Source organism: Hippopotamus amphibius, chromosome 2 (assembly GCF_030028045.1).
Source record: "Hippopotamus amphibius kiboko isolate mHipAmp2 chromosome 2, mHipAmp2.hap2, whole genome shotgun sequence".
In the NCBI taxonomy this organism is placed as follows: Eukaryota; Metazoa; Chordata; class Mammalia; order Artiodactyla; family Hippopotamidae; genus Hippopotamus; species Hippopotamus amphibius.
In genome coordinates this window covers 35,361,083-35,383,293 of record NC_080187.1, presented here as the reverse complement: position 1 = coordinate 35,383,293, position 22,211 = coordinate 35,361,083, and the positions used below count along the sequence as shown (strand labels likewise).

The 22,211-nt window shown below is 47.5% G+C and overlaps 1 protein-coding gene across 2 annotated transcripts in view; it reads left to right on the top strand.

Moving 5' to 3' along the window:
* TMOD1 (tropomodulin 1) overlaps positions 1-22,211 on the top strand; it is an 82,326-nt gene that overhangs the window by 33,398 nt on the left and 26,717 nt on the right. The window contains exons 3-6 of one of the 2 annotated variants that reach the window (XM_057720161.1): positions 4,591-4,747; positions 11,530-11,649; positions 19,886-19,975; positions 20,892-21,022. In XM_057720161.1, coding sequence (XP_057576144.1) covers positions 4,591-4,747; positions 11,530-11,649; positions 19,886-19,975; positions 20,892-21,022 — 498 coding nt within the window. Of the gene's footprint in view, positions 1-4,590; positions 4,748-11,529; positions 11,650-14,012; positions 14,242-19,885; positions 19,976-20,891; positions 21,023-22,211 lie in introns of those variants that run through there. The other variant, XM_057720162.1, reaches the window with a different exon arrangement.

Sequence of the window (22,211 nt, the reverse complement as noted above, 5' to 3'; positions counted from 1 at the left end):
AATAGTCATGAAAGAGTCAAGGCAGCATTTTCTTATACATTTAACTCCTCCATGACTAATTTACATAACACGACACCTTACTCTGTAAAACAAGACACAATATTAAATCTGGCCAGCTCTAGCCTGCCCAATCTCAGCATAATTTTTGGCCACCGGCACATGAAGAGCCTGTGTTCTCAGCATTCCGTGGGCACTTACTTTATTGCATTGAGCATTTTTGTAATTTTTCCCTCACTAACAGAGTCCACTTTTAATAACACCTTTTTTGAGATATAATTCACATACCATAAAATTTACCTAAAGTATACAATTCAGTGTTTCTTAGTATATTCACAGAATTATATGACAATCATCATTGTCAATTTTATACCATTTTCATCACCTCAGAAAGAAACCTGTTCCCATTAGCTGTCACTCTGCATTTCTCACCCTCCTCCTCGGCTCTAGGCAACCATTAATCTATTTTCTATTTCTATAGACCTGACTGTTCTGAACATATCATATAAACGGAATCAGACACTATGTAGCCCTTTGTGACTGGCTTCTTTCACTTAGCATGTTTTCAAGGTTTCATCTGTGATGTAGCATGCATCAGTACTTCATTTCTTTTTGCTGCCGATAGTATTCGGATAAATAAAATGCCACATTTTATTTATCCATTTGTCATTTGATAGACATTTGTGTTGTTTCCACTTTTAGGTTATTATGACTACCGCTACTATGAATGTTCATATATAAGTTTTTGTGTGAACATATTCTTTTATTTCTCTTGGGTATATACCTGGGAGTGGAATTGCTGTCTCACATGCTAACTCCATTTTTAATCTTTTGAGAAACTGCCAGACTGTTTCCCAAAGCAGCTGCACCATTTTACATTCCCATCAGCAGTGCGGGTGTGTGTGTTTCAATGTCGCCACATTCTCGCCAACACTTGCTTTTACCTGTCTTTTTTATAGCCATCCTAATAGGTGTGAAGTAGTATCTCATTCTGGGTTTGATTTGTGTTTCCTTGATGATTAATGATGCTGAGTGGCTTTTCATGTGCTTACTGGCCATTTTTATATCTTCTTTGGAGAAATGTCTGTTCAGATCCATTGCCCATTTTTAACTTCTGTTATTTGTCTTACATCTTGAGTTTACGAGGTCTTTATGTATTCTATGTACTAGGTCCTTCTCAGATATATGATTCGCAAAAACTTTCTCCCAAACTGTGGGTTGTTTTTTGCTTCAGCGTTTCCTTTGAAGCACAAACATTTTCAGTTTTGAAGAAGTCCAATTTATGTGTTTTTTCTTTTGTTGCTTATTCTAGTACCATATCTAAGAAATCATTGCTTAATGCAGGTCACAGAGATTTATGCCTATGTTTTCTTCCAAAAGTTTTATAGTGTTAGCTCTTACATGTAGGTCTTTGATTTATTTTGAGTTAATTTTTGTATATCATGTGAGTTCATATGCTGTTTTTGAAAGCAAGTTAAAATGATAAATAATCATGAGTTTAAAAAATATGCAACTGTCTTCGGTTTTAATTGAAAATCCTGTTATATTTCACTACACGTACCATTTAATGGAATGAAAATAAACTCCAAACAAGGCTGATACTCTCAGTATTTATTTTAAAAATCCAGTAAGCTAAGAATTATTAGAAAAGGCCTTTCATGTTTTTGTTTTTTAAAAATCAACTGCTTTCAGTAAAGATAAATGAAACTATATTTTAACGTGCCATATAAATAATATTTTAAAAATGCATTAAAAACATCTTTACGGCCCTCTTATAATGACATGGGCTTCAGTCTTAACCCAGTGGTTCTCAGTCAGGGGCTATTTTGCCCCCCAGGGGACACCTGACAATGTTTGGAGACATTTTGGCTGTCACAGCCTGGGGGGTGTGCTACGGGCATCTGTTAGATAGACTCTCTGATAGAGGACACAGATGCTGCTAAAGAGCCAAGAGCGCCGAGAACAGCCCCCACGGCAAGCAGTCATCCAGCCCCAAACGTCTCTTGTACCAAAGTTGAAACGCCCTCCTCCCGCCCCCCAATTTTATTGAGATACGCACTGTAGAAGTTTAAAGTGTACAGCATAATGATTTGACTTACATACATCATGAAATGATTACCGCAATGTTTCGTGAAGATCCATTATCTCATGTAGATACAAAAAAAGAAAAAAAAATGTGAAAAACCCTTCTTTACATCAGTGGCCTCTAGCAGATATATTTGAAAAGAAATGTGAGTTTGCAAACCCTTTTCCCCTCAGTTACAACCTCGTGGATTTCTCCCATCACAATACTGAGCCTTTCGGAGGCCAGAATGTGCCCCAGCACCTCACTGCCATCAAAATCCTTTACAGTGACAAAAATGTCAGGTCTTCCCTTGTAGGGATCATTGGGAAAACACTTGTTTTCCATGCTTATTTCATTTTTTATATTTGTATGTGTTCATTTTTTGAATTTTAAGATACATTTGGATAACACATCCCCTGTCCAACATACATATTTGGGTAACCAACCTCCTGGTAAAATGTATTTTATCTGATTATAGAATAGCAACAATAGTCAGTAATAATCTGTGTGCTCACTGTGTCAGGAACTGTGCTAAACACTCTTCTGCATTATCTAATTTCATTTTCTCAACAATTCTGAGAGAGGAACTGTCATTATTCACATTTTACAGCCTTAGAAACAGAGGAACGGTGAGATTAGGTGACTTGCCCAAGATCATGTTGCTGGAGACATCACAACTCCAGGTCAGGGCTTAAGCCTGCTGTGGGGTCAACTGTGACATGCTGGCGGGTCACCAAGAATGTGATCACTCATTATGGGTAATCACAGATGGACATTTGCGGGAGAGTTAGGCTGTCACCTCACTCAACTGGGCTACAGTAGATGTACTTACACTGAGTGGACACACACAAGTAGCCACAGGAAGTCCTGTCTCACGTGGAGCATGCCCACGGAAGCAGAAGGGTGGCTCGCCTGTGGACCATCATCCACTCTTTGTATCATGGTGGGTAGTGTCTGAGGAATGCTGCTTAATGGACACTGGGGTACCTGTGGCACCTCTTATGTTCTTGATGCCCATCCACACATCAGTCAAGGCTTGGTTGTCTACCTACTGGCCGCCCTCTCATAATGTGCTCCAACTCCCACATGTCCCTCCTGACTTGTGGCCTAAATCCATTTGCACATACACCAGCCCCACTCCCTGAGCTCCTGTATGTACCGATCACTGTGCTAGGCCCTGCTCACCTCAGCTCTCCCAGAGTTGGGCTCACACTCCGGTCTCCTGATCTTGTACCCACTGCTCTTACTAGAACAGCACAGTGGTAAACTATCTTGTAAAAGAAATCATACTGCAGTCAAACAGTAGTACGTCCCTCCCAAGCTTTATTCCTCTATGGGCCAGGCACAGAGCTCTCTTCATATCCTGATAGCATTCCTCTCCCAGAGGAGGCTTTTAGGAAAGGATTTGGAGTGTGAGTGAGTGACTGAAGATATGCATTTGCTAGTACAAAGATTGGAGATGAAACAGCTCTCCAATCTGGCCAGTTTGGGGCTGCAGCAAGAGGTGAGGTGAGATTCTGCCCGCATCAGCCTTTCGGTATCCTCCCGACCTCCCAGAATGAAAGCCAGTGAGAGAGAGCAATGATCTGACTCAAAGATTGCCCTCTTCCCCCAAATCTGAAGAAAGACTCTGGTTTTTGTTCTAGATCTGGGCACGTTTCTCTTTGCTCGTGGCCTTAGTTTCCTCTTGCAGGGAGCGTGTGTGTTTGGGATGATCTCTAAGCATCCTCGCAACAATAAACGTCTTTGAATCTCTACGATGCTGAGTTAAAGTGAAGCTCATGTGATTCAAATCCACCCTGATTAGGAATCTGCGTTTAGTCATGAGCCCACACCTGGAAGCCTGCCCATGTTTGAAGACGAGAACACAGTGATTGGTTGATGCTATCTTTCTTGAGAGACCCATCTCCATGGGCAACGTTCAAAATATTTAACAGCCAGCATGCATCAGTACGATGGTCAGGCGGGTAGAAAGCAGCGGGTAGGGCCGGCCAGGGCTGCAGCCTGACAGCATGCCTGGCCCTTCCTGCAGTCCTGCCCAGCTTTCTCTGCTTGTTTTTTGGGTCTGCCTCTTCCTGCCTGATTCTGCATCCAGGGCGCTAACTCAACCCCCATGGGCTGCTTCTCTCCCCAGCCACTTTCTACACAAAGGCTGTAAATACCCTCATGCATCCAAACACCAACTTAATCATATTTCTCCCCCAGCAGATGCTCTTGGAGCCGCTGCTGTGCTCAGCCTCTGGTCGGCTGACCCCTCACCCACTTGCCTTTAAAAAAAAACATTAGAAGCTGGGAAATAGGGATGGTTTAGAGACCTGGATCCTAGCCTAGCTCTGCCTCTGTCTGCCAGTGACCTTGGGCAAGTCCCTGCCCCTCCCAGGTTGTTAGTTTCCTTACAAGTAAATGAGCAACTTAGATTGAGCTTCCCTTTGTTCAGTGATGAGTTTCCGGAGAAATGCATGTTCAGCAGCTGACTGCTCTCTCTCTTTCTCTCTCTCTCTGCACCCGCCCCGCAACCGCCATTGTAGAATGCACTGCTGCCTGCAGGCCTGAGGCAGAAGGATCAGACCACCAAGGCGCCCACGGGCCCCTTTAAAAGGGAGGAGCTTTTGGATCACTTGGAAAAGCAAGCAAAGGAGTTTAAGGACCGAGAAGATCTGGTCCCCTACACAGGGGAGAAGCGAGGTACTGAACGATGTTACGCTTTTGAATACGTCATTCCTCATGCATCATTGAGTGCCAGCTGTATGTCAGGCCCTAAGTTGGGCCAGATGTGACGACCTCCTTGCCCTCATCCCTGCTTGGCCCGAAGTCACAAACCCAACTCCAAAAGCATAGGCGCGTGAGGTAGATTTAGTGAAGTTTAAACCAGACTCACAATACTTTCCCCGAAGTCCCCTTTAACTAGGATCTGTCCCTGTTATTTTTCATACAAACCTGATATTGTAGAAAGGGAAAGAAGGAGGTGTTAAAATGATATCAGGACATGAAGCCCGAACAAGGCCTGTCCCCTCCAAACCAGGAACAAGAGATAATCCTGTCTCTATGCTAATTATCCCTTCTCTTTCCCGAAAGTTCCTCTCTCTGGCAGCTGCATCTTCCCTTCCTTCATCTGTCCCTCCAAGATTCTCCATCCCAGCCTAAGGCAAACCATCTCAAAGGTTCCAGGGAACAGAGAGGCATCCGACTATCCCACCCTTCCAGAACTTCCTCTACACTCCAAACCATCCTCCTGTCCTCTGGTATCGTGCTCACCCTTGCTCACTGCCCTGCTGTCCCACAGGCCTCTTTCTGTTCCCCAAACACTCCAAGATCTTTCCTATCTCAGGACCCTTGCACGTCTGCCCTCTGCCTGGAATGCTGGTCCTCTGTCTGGCTCCATGCTGGCTCCTCTCCTCTGTAAGAGGCGTAATGATTAGAAACATAGCCTGGAGCTGGATCTACTTTGGCTGTAGTCTTGGCACTACCCCTTTCTAGCTGTGTGAACTCAAGCATGTTTTTTTGCTTGAGTGTGCCACGCAGGTTGTAGGATCTTAGTTCCCGACCAGGGATTAAACTGGCACCCCCTGCAGTGGAAGCCTGGAGTCTTAACCCCTGGACCACCAGGGAATTCCCTCGAGTGCATTTTTAATGTAACCTGCTGTGTCTCCACTTCCTCATCTGTAAAATGGGGGTGATGAGAAGAATATTACCAGCCTCCTGAGGGTGTTATGAAGATTGAGTTAAGATATATATAAAGCACTTAGAACAGCACCTGGCCCATCGTGAATGCTATGTCAGTATTAGCTATTATTACCCTTTCGGTCTCAACTGTACTGTTTCCTCTTTTAGGAAAGCCTTTCCTGTCTACACTGTTTAGGACATTCCACCCCTTCAACTCCCCCTTGATTATTCTTCATCTCGGGAGCCTGTGTGCGTTCTTCAGAGCAATTCTTATTTTATCATTAGGTCTTTATTTACACTGGCCTGTAAGCATCTTGAGGCAGGGACTCAGCTGCTTTTGCTTATAGAGTTCCCCCAGCATCCAGCACAGGGCCTGCTGTACAGTAGGGCTCAGGAGAGAGGTGTTGAATGAATGAATAAGTGCAAATTAAATACATGCATAATGGATCTTGTAGGCTTTTTCCTTAGAATATAAGCTCCACGGGTACGAACACCAAATCTGTCGAGTTCATTGTTATATCTCTATACCTAATAAACCCTAGCATGTAGTGGGCACCTAGTAAATTTTTGTTGAATGAAAGCATTAATTCTAATGAATTAATTACTTGGGTAATTATTTGTTTATTTTCCACCTCTTCCGTTCTCCTCACCCCCAAGAATGTCAGCATGTTGAGCCAAGGGTCCCTGTAGGTGGCGTCTGTCACTGAGTCCCTGCTGTATGAGCACAGTACTGCACAGCGTAGCTGCCTGATGGCTAATAAAATGAAAGAGCAAGCAGGCGTGGGCATTGCAGGGAGGACTCCTAGCCATCCCAGCGCATGGAATTGAAGCTCAGTCCAGATTTTACTGAAAACTTGGAAGGTCAGGGAAGCCCAAGAGACATCTGGATTACAGAGCTTTGGAAGAATTGTGTGGTCTGCGGCATCCTGGAGCCGGCGGCAGGGGAAGGAGACCTTGCCCATAAGGGCTGGGTGTGCCTGGCTGACAGTGTAGGCACAAGATGGTTTTAAGCAACGTGCTTGTACCATGAGGAGTAATTTCTGTGCAGCAGGGGAAGATAATAAAATCTCTGGATTTCATAGGGCCTTAAAACTCCCACTGTCCCACCTACACATTTGAAAATGGGGAAGCTGAGGCTGTGAGAGAGTCAGCGGCAGGCCTGAGTGGACAGTTGGCGAGTCATTGCTGCCATCTGCTCCCTGGTGTACCCATCCACCTCCCAGGCGAGGAGCTGGAGATGAGATGTGGGATGGGGAAGTGAATCTGGGTGGTACACAAACCAGTCCTGCTGCCGCTTCACAGAATGCTGCCCTGGCCCTGAGCCGGGAACAGCTCTCCAGACTCCCAGAGCCTGAGTGACCCCCTGAAAAACCAGGCTGACCCAAGGAGAGTAGCTAGAATTTATTTTATTTTCATATAATGACAAACCTAAAGGGTTTATCATCACCACCACCACCACCACCAGCAGCAGCATCATAAAATATTTACATGATGATCGTTGGAGTCTAGGTATATTGAATAAGTGTGGGTCTCAACAGAGAGTGTGGGGAAGGAGACTTTCCAGCTCTAACAGGCAGACACAGGGCCGTTCAGTCCAGCTCTATGGAGAACTTGCACCACACTGGGCCTAGAGCAAGCCTAGGCTGAGGGGAAATAGCATTTCAGTCACTACAAGACCTGGCAGGATGTGGTAGGAGCCATAAACTGGTGCAAAATCCTGAGGAATTTGGATTTTCCCTCCCTCTCATTCAAGTGGGGGAATCAGAATAAAGTTCCATGCAGGGTATTTTCATTATGCAGATTTGGCTGCACGTGCTGGAGAAACAATTAAAGTAAAATAAGAGAGGCTTAAAATGGAAGTTTAGTTTTCTTTCACTTAGTAGAGCTACAGGGTTAGGCATTCCAGAGCTGGTAAGGCACCTGTCTTGGCGTTAGGAATCAAGACCCTTTCTAGTTTTTCATTCTGCCATCTTTGTAATATATTCTTGTCCTCATAGTCCATTTGGCTGCTGAGGCTCCGGTCATCACACCCATATCCCAACTAGTAAGATGAAGGAACAGAAGACATCTAAGTCCCTCTTATAGTGTCTTGGAGCCACCACCTCATGGAGGCACCTGCTGTAGGGGCATAGTAAACCGTAGGTCTTAAATATTTACTGAGTGTTCATCAGTAGTCACTGCATCAGTCATTTTCACAGTTAATTTTCCTTTTAGCCATTTCATTTTCTTTTTAGCCATTTTGATTTGCCCTTTTCCAGATCCACCTCTAGTGAAGGTTATGATACATTTTCTCCCAGATGACTTTGTTGTCTGTTCTGCTTATATAGTAATTGATCTTTGCCTTAAACAATTTAAATAACAGAACAAAGTAATTCAAAGTAATTCCCTCTTCTGAGAGGTAGGCAGTACTACTCTTCCCACCCCTCCCCACCTCTGGTCCAAGTCACTATCACCTCTCACCTGGACTTTTGCAGGAGCCTGCTAACTATCTCCTGGCTTCCATCCTGGCCCCACTTCAGGCTGTTGTCAATCAGCAGCCAAAGTGAGCAGATTTTTTTTTTTAATTGAAGTAAAATTCACATAACGTAAAATTAACTATTTTAAAGTGAACCATTCAGTGGCATTTAGTACGTACACAATGCTCTGCAACTACCATCTCTATCTAGATCCAAAGCATTTTCATTACTCCAAAATAAAACCCTGTACCCAATAAGCAGTTACTTCCCATGCCCCTCTGCCCCCAACCCCTGGCAACCACCAATCTGTTTCTGTTGATTTACCTATTCTGGATACCTCCTATAAATTAAATCATATGATATGTGACTTGTGTGTCTGGCTTCTTTCATTTAGAATATTATTTTCAAGACTCATTCATTCCCTTTTGTTACTGAGTAATATTCCACAATTTGTCCATTCATCCATTGATGAACATTTTGGTTATTTCCACTTTTTGGCTATTGTGAACATTCCCGTACAAGTATTTGTTTGGGTAACCATTTTCAATTCTTTTGGGTATATACCTAGGAGTGGAATTGCTGGATTATGTGGTAATTCTACATTTAATTTTTTGAAGAACTGCCAAACTGTTTTCCAAAGCAGCTGTATCATTTTACATTCCCACCAGCAATATATGAGGGTTCCAATTTCTCCACATCCTTGCCATCACTTGCTATTTTCCATTTTGGTTTTTGGTTTCTGTTATAGTCATTGTCGTGACTGTGAAGTGGTACCTCACTGTGATCCTGATTTGCATTTCCCTAGTGACCCATGATGCTGAGCATCTTGTCATGTGCTTGTTGGCCATCTGTACAGCTGACCCTCCATGTCTGCAGGTTCTGTATCTGAGGATTCAACCAACTGTGGATCAGAATTCAAAAAAATTCCACAAAGTTTAAAAAAGCAAAACTTGAATTTGCCGCACCCTGGCAACTATTTACATAGCATTTACATTATATTAGGTATTATAATAATCTAGAGATGATTTAAAGTATACAGGAGGATTGCATAGGTTATATGTAAATATTATGCCATTTTATATAAGGGACTTGAGTACCCAATTCTCCTCAGATACTGAGAGGCAATTGTATATCCTCTTTGGAGAAATGTCTGTAAGCCCTTTGCCCATTTTAAAATCGGGTTGTTTTTCTTTTTGTTGTTGAATTGTAAAAGTTCTTTATATATTCTGAATACTAGACCCTGTCAAATATATGATTTGTGAATACTTTTTTCTCTTTTATATGTTGTCTTTCCACTTTCTTGATGATGCCCTTTGATGAACAAAAGTTTTAAATTTTGATTAAGTTCAATTGATCTATTTTTCTTTAGTTGCTTATTCTTTTGTTGTCATATCTAGGAGTACTTTGCCAAATCTAGGTCATGAAGATTTATGCTTATGTTTTCTTCTAAGAATTTTATAGTTTTAGCTATTATATTCAAGTCATTGACCCATTTCCAGTTCATTTTTATATATGGTGTGAGATAGGGGTCCAGCTTTATCTTTTTTGCATGTTGATATCCAGTTGTCCCAGCACCACTTCTTGAAGAAACTGTTTTTTCCTCATTCAATGGATTTGGCACCCTTGTCAAAAATCAGTTTGCTGTAGATGTGTGGGTTTATTTCTGGACTCTCAGTTCTATCCCATTGTATTGTATGTCTGTACTTATGTTAGTGCCACACTGTTTAATCTTGTAGTAAGTTTTGAAATCAGGAAGGCTGAGTCTTCCAGCTTTGCTCTTTATTAAGATTGTTTCAACTATTTGGAGACCCTATGAATTTGAAGGTTGGATTTTCTATTTCTGAAAAAAAAAAAACCATTGGAATTTTGATAAGGATGGCATTGAATTCGTAGATTGTTTTGGGCAGTATTGCCATTTTCACATTGCCTTCCAATCCGTGAACTTGGGATATCTTTCTGTTTATTTAGGTCTTTAATTTCTTTCAGCAATGTTTTGTAGTATTCCACGTACAAGTTAAATTTATTCCCAAGTATGTTATTCTTTCGGATGCTATTGTAGATGAAATTATTTTCCTAGTTTCCCTTTAAGATTTTTCATTGCTGGTGTATAGAAACACCACTTACTATTGTACGTTAATCTTATACCCCGGTTTTTGTGGGTTTGTTTTTGTGTGTGTGTGTGTGTGTGTGTGTGGGATCTTTAGGGTTTTCTACGTATAAGATCATGTTATCTGAGAACAGAGATAATTTTACTCCTTCCTTTCCAGTCTGGATGCCATTTATTTCTTTTTCTTGTCCATTTGCTCTGACTAGAACTTTCAGTACAAAGCTGGGTAGGAGCATGGAAAGCGGGCATCCTCGTCTTGTCCCTAATCTGAGGGCCTCATCTCCTCACTCTGTCGGGTCCCAGCTCACAGGTCGTCTTCCCCGACCACCCAACCCCAAATAGCAGAGCCCACCTCACCCACACCCCAGCCTGGAACTTCCTAGTCTTTTGCTCGGCTTTATTTTCCCTTGGGATGCTTAGTACTATCTGATACCTTCACATGTTTGGTTATCATCTGTCTTCTTTCACTAAACTGTAAACTGTTCAATGCTGTCCCCCTAGCGCCAGGAAAGGTACAACACTCAATAAATATGTTGCATGCAATTTTTCATAAATGGAATTAAATAATTCACGCTATTTTGTAAACTTGCTTTTTCACACAACATTTTGTCTTGGCCATTTTCCTTTCTTCGTAAGCAGAGATCTCCACCATCCCTTATAATAATAACTGCTGGAATGCCATCGTATGGATGCCCCGTAATTTCTTCAACAGTCCCTCTTGGTACACACTGCAGTGACCGACCATCCTCTCTGCTCTTTGCTCTCTGGTTCAGTTATGAGTCTGACACTTTAAAAATATAACGTCCCAAGAGACATTATATTTTCTCCCTATTCCTCTTTTAATAATCTGAGTGTATTTTATTTATTTGGTTTAGAAATGTTTCTAAATTTTCCTCTCATACCAGAACCCTTCTTTAGAGTATTTCAGACCCTGGCATTCTATTATATTTTCCTTTTGTATATTTTTTTTTCCTACTTACAGATTGTTAAAATTAATGACCAATGTTTTCAATAGTGAGCAGTCTCCTTTGACCAAGTTATAAAGTTCTTCTTTTCAAATATGAAGGGTGCTTTGTTGGAGATCTCAGATTCCCTTTCTTTGGGCAAGTTTGGCACTGGGTCCCCAGAGGGAGAAGCTTTAAGGGAGTCTCGACATAGAGGGATCCACAGGCTCTGGGATGGTCCACCCGGGGCCCCAGTGCAGCTGCACTCCCTGTAACAGGCACCCCGTGTGTTTTCAGGAAAGGTCTGGGTCCCCAAGCAGAAGCCTATGGACCCCGTGCTGGAAAGTGTGACGCTGGAGCCGGAGCTGGAGGAGGCCCTGGCAAACGCCTCGGATGCGGAACTCTGTGACATCGCAGGTAAGAGGTGTTCCGGACGCTCCCCCACGTCTTCCAAAAGCTTTTGACCCGCATCTGCAGGTGAGCCTTGCGCGCTTTATTTCAACATAAACACCCTCTCTGTTTTTAACAAGGACTAGAGGAGATAGAATTCCATTATCAAAAACCAAAATGAGTAAAATAGAGATAAAGCCTAAACTCTTCCCACCACGGAGCCAGCTGTTGCTGCCATGAGACCCTATCCCAGAGAGATGTGGGAGGTAGCCTGCCCGTCACCAGCCATGGGATCACATCCTGCCCAGGCCGCCTGGGAAGAGAGGATAGAGGAGGCCAGACAGAGGGCTGCTGGCCTCTCAGGTCCAGGAGGCTCACAGAGGGCTTGAGCAAGTCCTCTGATTTTACCACTTTGCACAGCTCAGAGGGCCAAGCTTTGAGACAATCACCCCATATCTCATATTCATACAACACCCTCCATCTTCATGTGTGTTTCCATGTGATCTTCGCAAACAACCCCTAAAACTCCAGAAGGTGGCCTGATGTCCAGAGTGTTTTGGCCACATGCTCTTGTCCTCTTATTGCTGTCTGGTTCCTGCCCCCCTCACCCATGTCCCTTCCTCACTGGGGGTCAGGCTCTGATCACAGCGTGCCCACCACCATGTGTGCTCCCTGGCCCAGTGGGGTGGGTGGTCTTTCTATTCTGCAGTCTTGGGGGCTACTGACCCTCACCCAGGTGATGACAGGAGAGTGGATGCGGTAGGGAGAGACTTGAGGCAAGGGGGAAGGGGAGAGGAAAGACAGGGTCAACTGTGAGGTCGGGGAGGAGTCCAGACCTGGCTCCAGGGACCGAGTGGACATCAGTGCCACTAATGGAGGTGTGTTAGTCTGCTCAGGCCGCCCTAGCCAAACACCACAGGCTGGTGGCTTACACAACAGAAATGTGTTTTCTCAACAGTTCTGGAGGTTAGCTGTCCAAGATGAAGGTGTCCACAGGTTTGATTTCCTCTGAGCCCTCTCTCCTTGCTTCCAAATGACCATATTTCACTGGGTGCCTCTGTGCATGTGTTCCCTGGTATCCTTTTGTGTGTCCCAATCTCCTTCTTGTAAGTCCACCAGGCAGATTGGATTAGGACCCACCTTAATGGCCTCATTGTAACGTAACCACTTCTTTAAAGACCTTATCTCAAATATAGTTACAAATTCTAAGGGACAAGAAATTACCTTATTCAACATATTGGAGGGACAGATCAGGACAAAATCAACAACTTCGGAGGGACACAATTCAGCTGTAACAGTGAGGGAGGAGCAGGTGTTGGGGAAATATGGCCACCCAAGTGGGGGCAGTTGTATGTGAAAGTCCTGAGTTCTGCAAGGTCCACGCTGGAGATAGAGAGGTGGGTGTCATTCGCATCATCAAGCTCCAGGCGGAGAGCCTGGCAGGAGTAGGGTCTGGGGCTCTGGAGACGAGGGCCCTGGCCGAGGTAGAAGCCTTTGGGAGAGGAGTGGAAAGGGGGTGAAGTAGCCACAGTGGAGGCCAGGTAGCCACAAATGGGCTGGGAGCCCAAAGGCCGAATCAAGATGGGCAGAGCCTAACACAAGAGCTAGGGAGGCAGAACAAGGGCTCAGGGCCAGTCGGGAGACTCAGAGGTGAGGCCAGAGGCCAGGTGAGGCCGCCAGTGCCAGGGGACTCAGCCGGGCGCTGTGTCTCCTGCTTCTCACATCCTGCTGCTTCTCGTGGGTGTTGTGCACCCGTCCTGATGAGGTTCTTAGCGGAGCGGAGGGAGGGGGACCACAGCCGGGTTGCAGGGCCTAAGGAGTGAAAAAGGAGAGCCAGTGTGTGGACCCTTGGTCCAGACAACCCTTTCCTGAGGAGGCAGAACATTTGGGAAAGGGCAAAGGACAGTGGCTTGAAGGGTGTCAGGATGAGAGAGAAAGGTGTTCATTTCACTATGAAGTACACAGCAGGGAGGATGTCACCCGATGGAAATGGAGTACTTGGATCAGGATACTCAACTGGTTTGCTTGTCAAAAGCCACACAAGTCGCATTAGATCCCACATTAGGCTCAGGTATTTTGACTGAACTGCTCCCTGATGCGGGGGTCCCTCGAGCTCCGGTTAATCTGTGCAGCCGGGCGGTGGGTAGGTGACCCGGTTGTCCAGCGTCTCCACACTGATTCACCCTGGGGGCTGTGTTTATCCTGGTCCTTCTCCCCCCATCACCCTCCATGACGTCACTCCCCTCATTACGCAGCTCAGAGGGGCTATCAAATGACTCCGCTGTCAGAACCGCCAGTTCCTGTGCCAAAATAGAGCTGCAATATTGTGCTAGATTTCCGTGTCGATATCTTGAAACTACTCCTCTTTATTTTTGTTGGCGTAGATAATTATTAGTATCTGTTCATGATACCATAAGCTTCCGATGTCTGGAAAGGAGAGGGGCGCTGAAGGCGACGCCGATGTTAACTGGCTAAGCTTGGACGCCTGTTGTCTGTCAGCTGTTTCAACTGTGGCAGTGGAAGGAGGTGCGGAACGTCTGTTGAGCGCCTACGTCCCAGGTGCTGTGGGAGTTGCTTTCCATATCTTGCTGCATTTACTGACCACAGCAATCCTACAAAGTGAGTTTTGTTGATGTCCCCGTTTTACCACGTAGAGGAAGTAGGCACAGTGAAGGTATCCTTGCCCGCAAGGTTTGAACCCAGGCAGCTTGGTCGCAGGGTCCACTCACAGCACCACCACCGAGTATAACCTGGACAAAGCCCTCCAGAGTAGGGTGGTGAGAGAGGGTGCGTGGCAGAGTCTCACGGAGTTGGCCTGGGGGAGGAAGGGGCCGAATTAGGGAAGGCTCCAGGTGTCACGCAAAAGCATCGACACCCAGGCCTCGGGGAGTGCTGGGAGAGGCCGGATGAAAACAGGGGCCTGGGCAGAGAGGCAGTGGTGTTCGGAGGATGAGGGGATGTAGGAGGCAGACCCCAGGTAAGGCCAAGGGCCCAGGTGGTCTGCATCTGGGACGTGGCTCCGAGAGACCAGCTGTTCCTAGAGCTGGATCAGAGGCCAAGAGGCTGAGATGAGGAGATGACCCCAGGCTTTCTGGCCTGAGGCACCAGGAAGCAGAGCTGAGTGCCTGCAAGGACAGGAGGAGAGCTGCTCTGGCGTGTGTCAATTTAAGAGAGAGAGGTGCTGGAGGCGGGACATCTTGTCGGAGTGCTGGTGGGGGGGGGGGGGGAGTAGCTGGAGCCCTGAGTGGATGACTCATTAGGGAAGAAGAGGAGGGCGCACTGGGCGTCGGTTCCGCGGGGCATCTCTGCTCCCCACAGCTGGACTCCCAGGCAGAGTGTTCCCATTAACCAAGCCTCCGATTGCTCTGGACTGATTGTAAGAAAGCCGCCTGGTTCCTGCCCTCGAGGACCCGAGGTTAAACAAACCCTGAGGCAAACCTTGTCCCTCATGGAAGGACAAGCAGGAGTGAGTGTCGCAGGGAGAGAGGGCCGAGTGCAGAAGGGGGCTTGTCGGGTGGTGGGCCTGCAAGATGAGGGTGGGGAGCGAAGCGGAGCCGAAGGAGGAAGAGTAGAGATGAACTAGGCAGGGGGACGCATCCCAGTAGGAGAGAGGCTCTGAGCCGGGGATGAGGCAGCCCCTCTGAGTCGTTGCCTTACAGGTGCACGTGCGGCAGGCTTGATACTTGGTGACGATAGGAGGAGGACACGCAGTGGATGTGTCATACGGAACAAGACCTATGCACTCTCACTCGCTTGTTTGTTTCCTTGTTTGTTCATCATTCACGAGGTCATTCATTCGTTCACGAGTCCGTGTACACTTCCAGGAGGAATCAGATCTGGGCCCGGGATGTGATGGGGAGGACAGAGCGGAAACATGTAAATATCAACATGAAGTGCCATCACAAGGTGATGAGCAATGCTCTGGCCCCTGGCCGTGCTCACTCCTTGGCATGTGACCTTGGGCTGTAGCTCAGAGGCCACTGGGAGTCAGCTGCAAGCAAGTGCACGATCAGTGCCTCCCCTCCGCAGTCAGGGGTGTGATCTTGGCTCACCTTTGGGGACCCTTCAGGCAGGGCAGGGCCCGAGAAGGAGTTGAGGGTCGGGAGACTTACCCTTCAGAACCCCCAGGCCAGCCCCGGGCGGTTGGCACCTCCGGCTCTCGTGACAATCTGAGGCCGTCCTAGACCACCTGGCTGCTGCTGTACTTGCGTGTCGTGAGGCACCGTTTCTCCACGGGTTCTGCGAGGGTCAGGCTGTGGCTTATTCAGGAGTGGTTGGTGCAACTGCTCCCAAGTCCTGGGCCAGCTTCTCTCACCTGTACCTAGGGTGCAGGAAAACGTCTTGCTGCCATCTGCCCCGAGCCAGCCCGCATGCTTGACAGCTGGAGGAGCCAGGGACGTGTGCTCTCTCTGTGTCCTAAGTCGAATTACCAACTGAGCGAACACGGCCAAGGCAGAGCGAGGAGAGAGAACTCGATGTTCTTTTTCAGAGTTCAAAAATAGTCCTTTTTGAGTTTTGAGGAAGATCTAGACTTTTTTTTTAAGAAATCACATTCCCCGGTGCTAAATTGAGCCTTGCCAATATCTACAAAGAATGAAGCAGCAAGCAATGTTGATGTGCTGTTTTTCTCCATCACTCACTCCTGGTGACAGGGAGTGTGCAAAACCAAGCAAGGAGAGAGGCACGGTTTGGTGCTTAGGGCCAGAGAAGGGACTCTTGGCTTCCTAGCCACCAGGCATTCTGCTCAGCAGTGGAGATTGAGCTTGGCCCCTCCCCCTCCCTCCTTCCCTCCCTTTCCCCCTCCCTCCTTCCCCCCTTCCTTCTTAGAATTGTAATCTCTGAACTGCAAAGTCATTTTATTTCTTCTTAGGGCTGCTACTGACATACATAACCTCCTAGAATATATATTATCTGCCCTTAGAATTCTGAAGTCGAGGGCAAGTTTAGAAGTTTAGACCTGTTGGTGACCTAGTGTGTGGAGACATGGGTGGAAACACTAACTTAGAAGCCAGGAGGGTCCTCGCTGAATGGCCTTTGACCAACCATTTGCCTCTTGAGCCTGCTGGAAAAGTGGGGACCGACAGTACCTGCCCTGGATGCTTGTTATAAAAATCAAACAGCATAAGATGAGAAACTGTCATGTGGCTGTTCAGTCCCATGTAAGGCAAGAGGTCATCCTTCAAACATAGTCCATTTTACAGGTGAGAACACTGAGGCCCCAAAAGTGGAAGTGACCTGGACAGGGTTACCCAGCAAGTTAGAACCAAGCCCCAGACCAGAGCCCAGGTCTCCTTCCTCTGTCCCCCAGCACTTCCTTGTAACCTTCCTGCCTCTGTCTCCTCTTTCTGGACCATTATGAGAAGCTATTGTCCAAGCACAAAATGCATTTTCCATTTTCCACCTCTCTATACACTCTAAGCAAGACCAGCCAGCCAAATGAGGTTACATCTTTCCTGTGATTCCCAGCAGACTTTCCAAACTGTTTTTCCAAACCTAGAATCCCAGCAGCAGCCCAGAACCACCACGAAAGCCGCTCTCTGTGTGGGAGCTGGAAGAGCCAGCCCCAGAAGGTGACTCCAGGTGATCTGGTTCACCTGCTGCTGACTCAGGCTTCGGCTCCCTCTGCCCACAGAGGCGCAGCCGAAATTAAAGCCCAGAGAGCTCAAAACAGTGCAGATGCCTCTCTCCTTACCAGTTCTCCTTAGCGATGAGCAGGCAAGTCTAATTTTAGCAGGGAAGACTCTTAGAATGTCAGAAACAGAAGGTACTTTGAGATCATCTTGTCTTGTGGTTCTTAGCTCCCACTAAGCATCAAAAATCATCCAAGAAGATTAAAAATACATCTCCAGAGATCTGAATCAGTTTGTCCGGGAGCAGCACTGGTATTGTTGTAAAGCTCCTGAGTAATTTGTATATGCAGCCATGATTGACAACCAGTGGTCTGGCCTCACCTCATTGCACAGAGGAAGCTGAAGCCCAGAGAGGGGAAGGGACTTACCCAAGGTCACACAGCACTAGGGGCAGAGTCAGGATTGGAACTTGGGTCTCTTGACTCTTCACTAAAAGCTCGCGTGTTCTCTTTCTAACTAGAAATCACGTCTAATGAAATGACCAGGGGAATTCTTTTTACATGAGCAAATGTTTACCAAATACCATCTTCCGGAAGAAGTAGAAGAGAGATAATATTTTTCCCTAACCTCCAGAAGCCCACAGTCCAGTAGGGGAAGCACACATGTACCGAGATAGCTCTAACACTGTGTTGAATATGTACTGTGATAAGGACACCAGGCGCTCTAAGAGAGCTACAGAGAGAGAAGGTGGAATTCAGGAGGACTCCCTGGGGGAGGAAGCATTATTCCAAACATAAAGGATGGGGAGGTAGAGTTGCTAGATCAAATATAGGATGCTCAGTTGGATCTGAATTTCAGATAAACGATGAATAAGTTTCTAATATAACAAGGTCTCAAATGCTGAATGGGATGTACTTATACTAAAACATTATTCATTGTTTATCTGAAATCACAATTTAACTGGGCATCCTGTATTTTTATTTACTAAATCTCAAAATTCTCCTGGGGGGGCACTTTGGCTGTGGACAGTGCCGATGGAGAGAGGATCCCTAGCACACGGGCAGCATTAGCAGAAGCAGGAGCATCTACTGAGCAGGGACCATTTGCCCTTTTGCTGGAGCAGAAAGGACGTGGGTGAGGGACAAGGCTATTGCAGCGGGGCCAGCCCGAGGAGGGCGAGTGAAGCCAGGCTCTGGGGTCACAAGGCACCATCCTCCCATGCGGACGCTGCACCAGCCTCATGGTCCTGCACCAATCCCTCCCCTCTGTAGTCAGTGCTCCACATTCAGCCTGAGTAACAGTCACAGAACTTGAGTCAGACCATCTCACCCCTTGCTCAGGCCACACCTAGAAAAAGACATCCAAACTCATTATCTGGACCTGGAAGACCCTGTAGGATGTGACCTTGCCTATTTGAATAAGATCTACTCCAGAGGGCTGTTGTAAAGATTCAGGGCGATGGTGTCAGGCAGGGTTCTCAGCCTTGGCTACCCAGTGAAACCACCTGGGGATCTTTGAAAAAGGCAGATGCCTGGCCCCAGCCCCAGGGACTGTGGTTTACTTGGTCTGGAGGAGTTCTGGGCATCAGGAGTTTCGAAAGATTCCCAGTGAGTCCGATGCATAACCAGACTGAGGGTCCCTGATGTACAGTGTGCTCTCTAGCCCGACATAAGCATTTGGTGAGGGCGTGTTGCCCTCTGCCATGTGTCTAACTTCATCTCTGTGCATCTTCAGTTCCCTCTCCCTCCCTGGGCTTCCATTCCCCAAGCCTAGGGCTTCCCACCCATCATCCCTCTACCCAAAATGTTCTACCTCCTTTCTCTTAACTTGGCCAACATCTATTCATCTCTCCCATCCCGAGTTCCTCTGCTCTCTTCTCCCAGAACACACTGAACTTTTTCTTTACAATGCTTAGCATACTCAGCACTTATATTTTTAATGGTGTGGGCACCTGCTTCGTTTCTCATTCCCAGCATACTGTAAACAGCAGAGGCCCTGTCTTTCTTGTTCCTCACTGTCCCCACCCCCCTGGAGCTGGACACATGATGCTGGCACTCAGTAATGCCGAACAAATGAACAGATGAAAGAATGACTGATCACAGGAGGGATGTGGTCAGGTTTGCATTTCCAGAGAGATCTTTCTGGCTGCTCTGCGCTGAACGCTGGCGGGGGAGGGTTCGAAGAGACTGAGGCCAGGGTACCGGTGATTCCACAGCTGTGATAATACAGGCAAGAACTGATAGGGCCTTGACCAGGACAGAGGTGGTGGAGTGGGAGGTGGAACAGAGGAGAGGCCCTGTATAGGAGGGTGAGGATTTGGAGGAAGGGATGCCATGTGACTGAGGGTCTACCCCAAGGGACAGGCAGGGTGACCAGATAGAAGGTGAGCCAAAGGAAGAGGCCGTTGCCGAAAAAGAGGGGTTCCGTTTTGGCCAAGTTGAGTTGGATGTGCCAGCGAGACATCAGGAGGACGTCTAGGAGTCCGAGGCCAGAGACAGAGAAACCTAGGCTGGGGGTGGCGATTCGAAAGTCATGTCAATAGAGGCGAGCGTGAAAACCAAATGAAATTTAAACGTTTACATGCAAGTGTTTCTTGCCATTTCTGTGAGCAAAACTTCCTGGGGCGTGGAAGGTCCGTGCCCAGGAGGCTCTTGGTCCGAGAGGCGCGTCATGGGCCCTTCGTGTCCCCGCAGCTATCCTGGGCATGCACACGCTCATGAGCAACCAGCAGTACTACCAGGCCTTGGGCAGCAGCTCCATCGTGAACAAGGAGGGGCTCAACAGTGAGTACCAGCGCCCCTCCCTGCCCCGCGCCAGGGTGCCTCGGAAGTGAGGGACCCTCCCGCCTCTTGCTGCCTCCCCCACTCCCTGGCTTATTGCAGAAGATTTCAAATTCTATAAAGCCAAATCTATCCACCTTTTCCTTTTCCTTTCCTGGCACTTGTGACTTGTTTACGAAGGCCTTTCCCACCCCTATATCATCAAAAATCCTCCTAAATTTTCTTCTATAAGTTTTAGAGGTTTACTTCTTACATGCCGCTTCTTAATCCTCCTGGAGTTCATGTTTGTGCGTGGTGTGAAAAGAGATCAAACGTTCATTTTTTTAAATCAATATTCCATTGTCCCAACACCACTCTTTGCAAAGTCCACCCTTTCACCTCTGATTTGGGACTCCATCTTGATCATATATGTCCACGTATCCACATGGGTCTGTCTCTGGGTGCCTCTCCTGCTCCATGAGTCTCCTTGTCCTTTCCTGTGCCGATATCGCATTGTCTGAGTTGTTCCACTGCATTGGTCCAAGCTGGCATTTTGGCCCCAAAGAGAAATGAGAGCACCCAAAGTGCAATTATCCTTCCCTCTGGAAGGCCTACACATTTCTTTCCCATCCAGGCTTCCTTTTATCCTCGCAAGTGCCCGCTGGGTAGAATGACTGTTCACCCTCTACAGATGAGGACACCGAGGTTCAGACAGTTTAGCAAATTCACTCAGTTCTTGCAGGATGGCAGAGGCAGAGTCCAAGGGCCCAGAGTCCTGGCCCCACCCATCGCCCTCCCCCATCCCTTGTAGACCCCCTTCCCCAGGTACCCAGGCTTCTGAGTCCCTGAGCTCTGCCACTGTTTCCTTCCGGTGTCCTTGTGTCAAGGGAAAGTGATGCCCCGTCTCCGTGAGCCACCTCCCTTTTGTCGGTCACTCTAGGTGTGATCAAACCTACACAATACAAGCCTGTGCCCGATGAAGAACCAAATGCAACAGACGTGGAGGAAACGCTGGAGCGGATAAAGAACAACGACCCGAAACTTGAAGAGGTCAACCTCAACAACATCCGAGTGAGGACCCTTTCAGTCCACTTCCCTTGTGGGGGGGTGGGGGAAAGCTGTGTCCCGTGCCACCCAGACCCAGATGACCCGGGCCTGGCTGTGCGAAGACAGCAGGGTCCTGCTTAGACTCTGCTTGTAGATCAGGAATAGAGACAAAACCTTTCAGAGGGAGGACAGTGTAAACCGGCACAGCCAATGGTCCTGGTTTCTTTCGGGGACTGACATTAGACCCAGATGTTCACCACAGGCCAACCCAGCTTCGGCTCTGGAAACCCGCCACCTTTTTCAAAACACTGAGAGTTTCTCTGAGATAAAATTGTGAGTCAGACACATACAGTTGCATGGGATCCCAACGCTGGAAAATCCCGGTGCCCACCAGGTTCATGGGGTAACCCAAGCCTGGGGAGGGGCCTAGCCCTGAACCAGTGTATCGTGCACGTGTTCAGCCTCATTCTGCAACCCTAGAAGGGACCTGTCAGCCCAAATGTCCAAAGACGTAGTCCAGGCTGTCGGCCCACATCTCTCTCGACCTTTCCTGTGTGACCATTAAGGGCAAAGGGGGGACAGATGGACAGGCAGTCCTACCCTGGACAGGCTGCAGGAGGAGCTCAGAAGCAGTCCCAGCTGCCTGCCCACCTGCTCAGCCCAGGAGCCAGAAGGATTAGTTTTCAGGGGGTGTGGATGTAAGATAAGAAGTGGGCCCCTCACTCCCCAGCTCTCCTTTCCTTTCTTCTCTGCTTTCCTTTAAGTGGCTGCCAGCCCCACGGCACAATCAGATTGGAAACCTGCGCCCGCAGTGTTCTCCTGCACCTGGCCTTCCCATGCTCTGCTCCCACGGGGGCTAAAGTGACTCTCTGAAATGAGAGATCTGTGCAAACACAGCCAGGCTGTCTCTCGGGTGCCTCTGCTGTCTGCTGTGTGCGCGGAGGGAGACACTGGCACTGTTCAGACCCGGGCATCCTGACAGTGCATGCCGGCTCGGGGAGGCATGGGAGGGGTGCAACCTGGCCGCAGCCCTGCCTTCACTGTGGGGCTTCAGGCAAGGGCCTGGCCCTCTCCAGGCCTCAGTTTCCCCTCTGCATGTGAGGTAGTTGGACTAGATCAGTGGTTTTCACTTGAGGAGATTAAAAAAAATAAATAAATGCCAATGTCCCGTCCCTCTCCCCACAGCAGAGTCTGATTTTATTGGTCTGGGGCA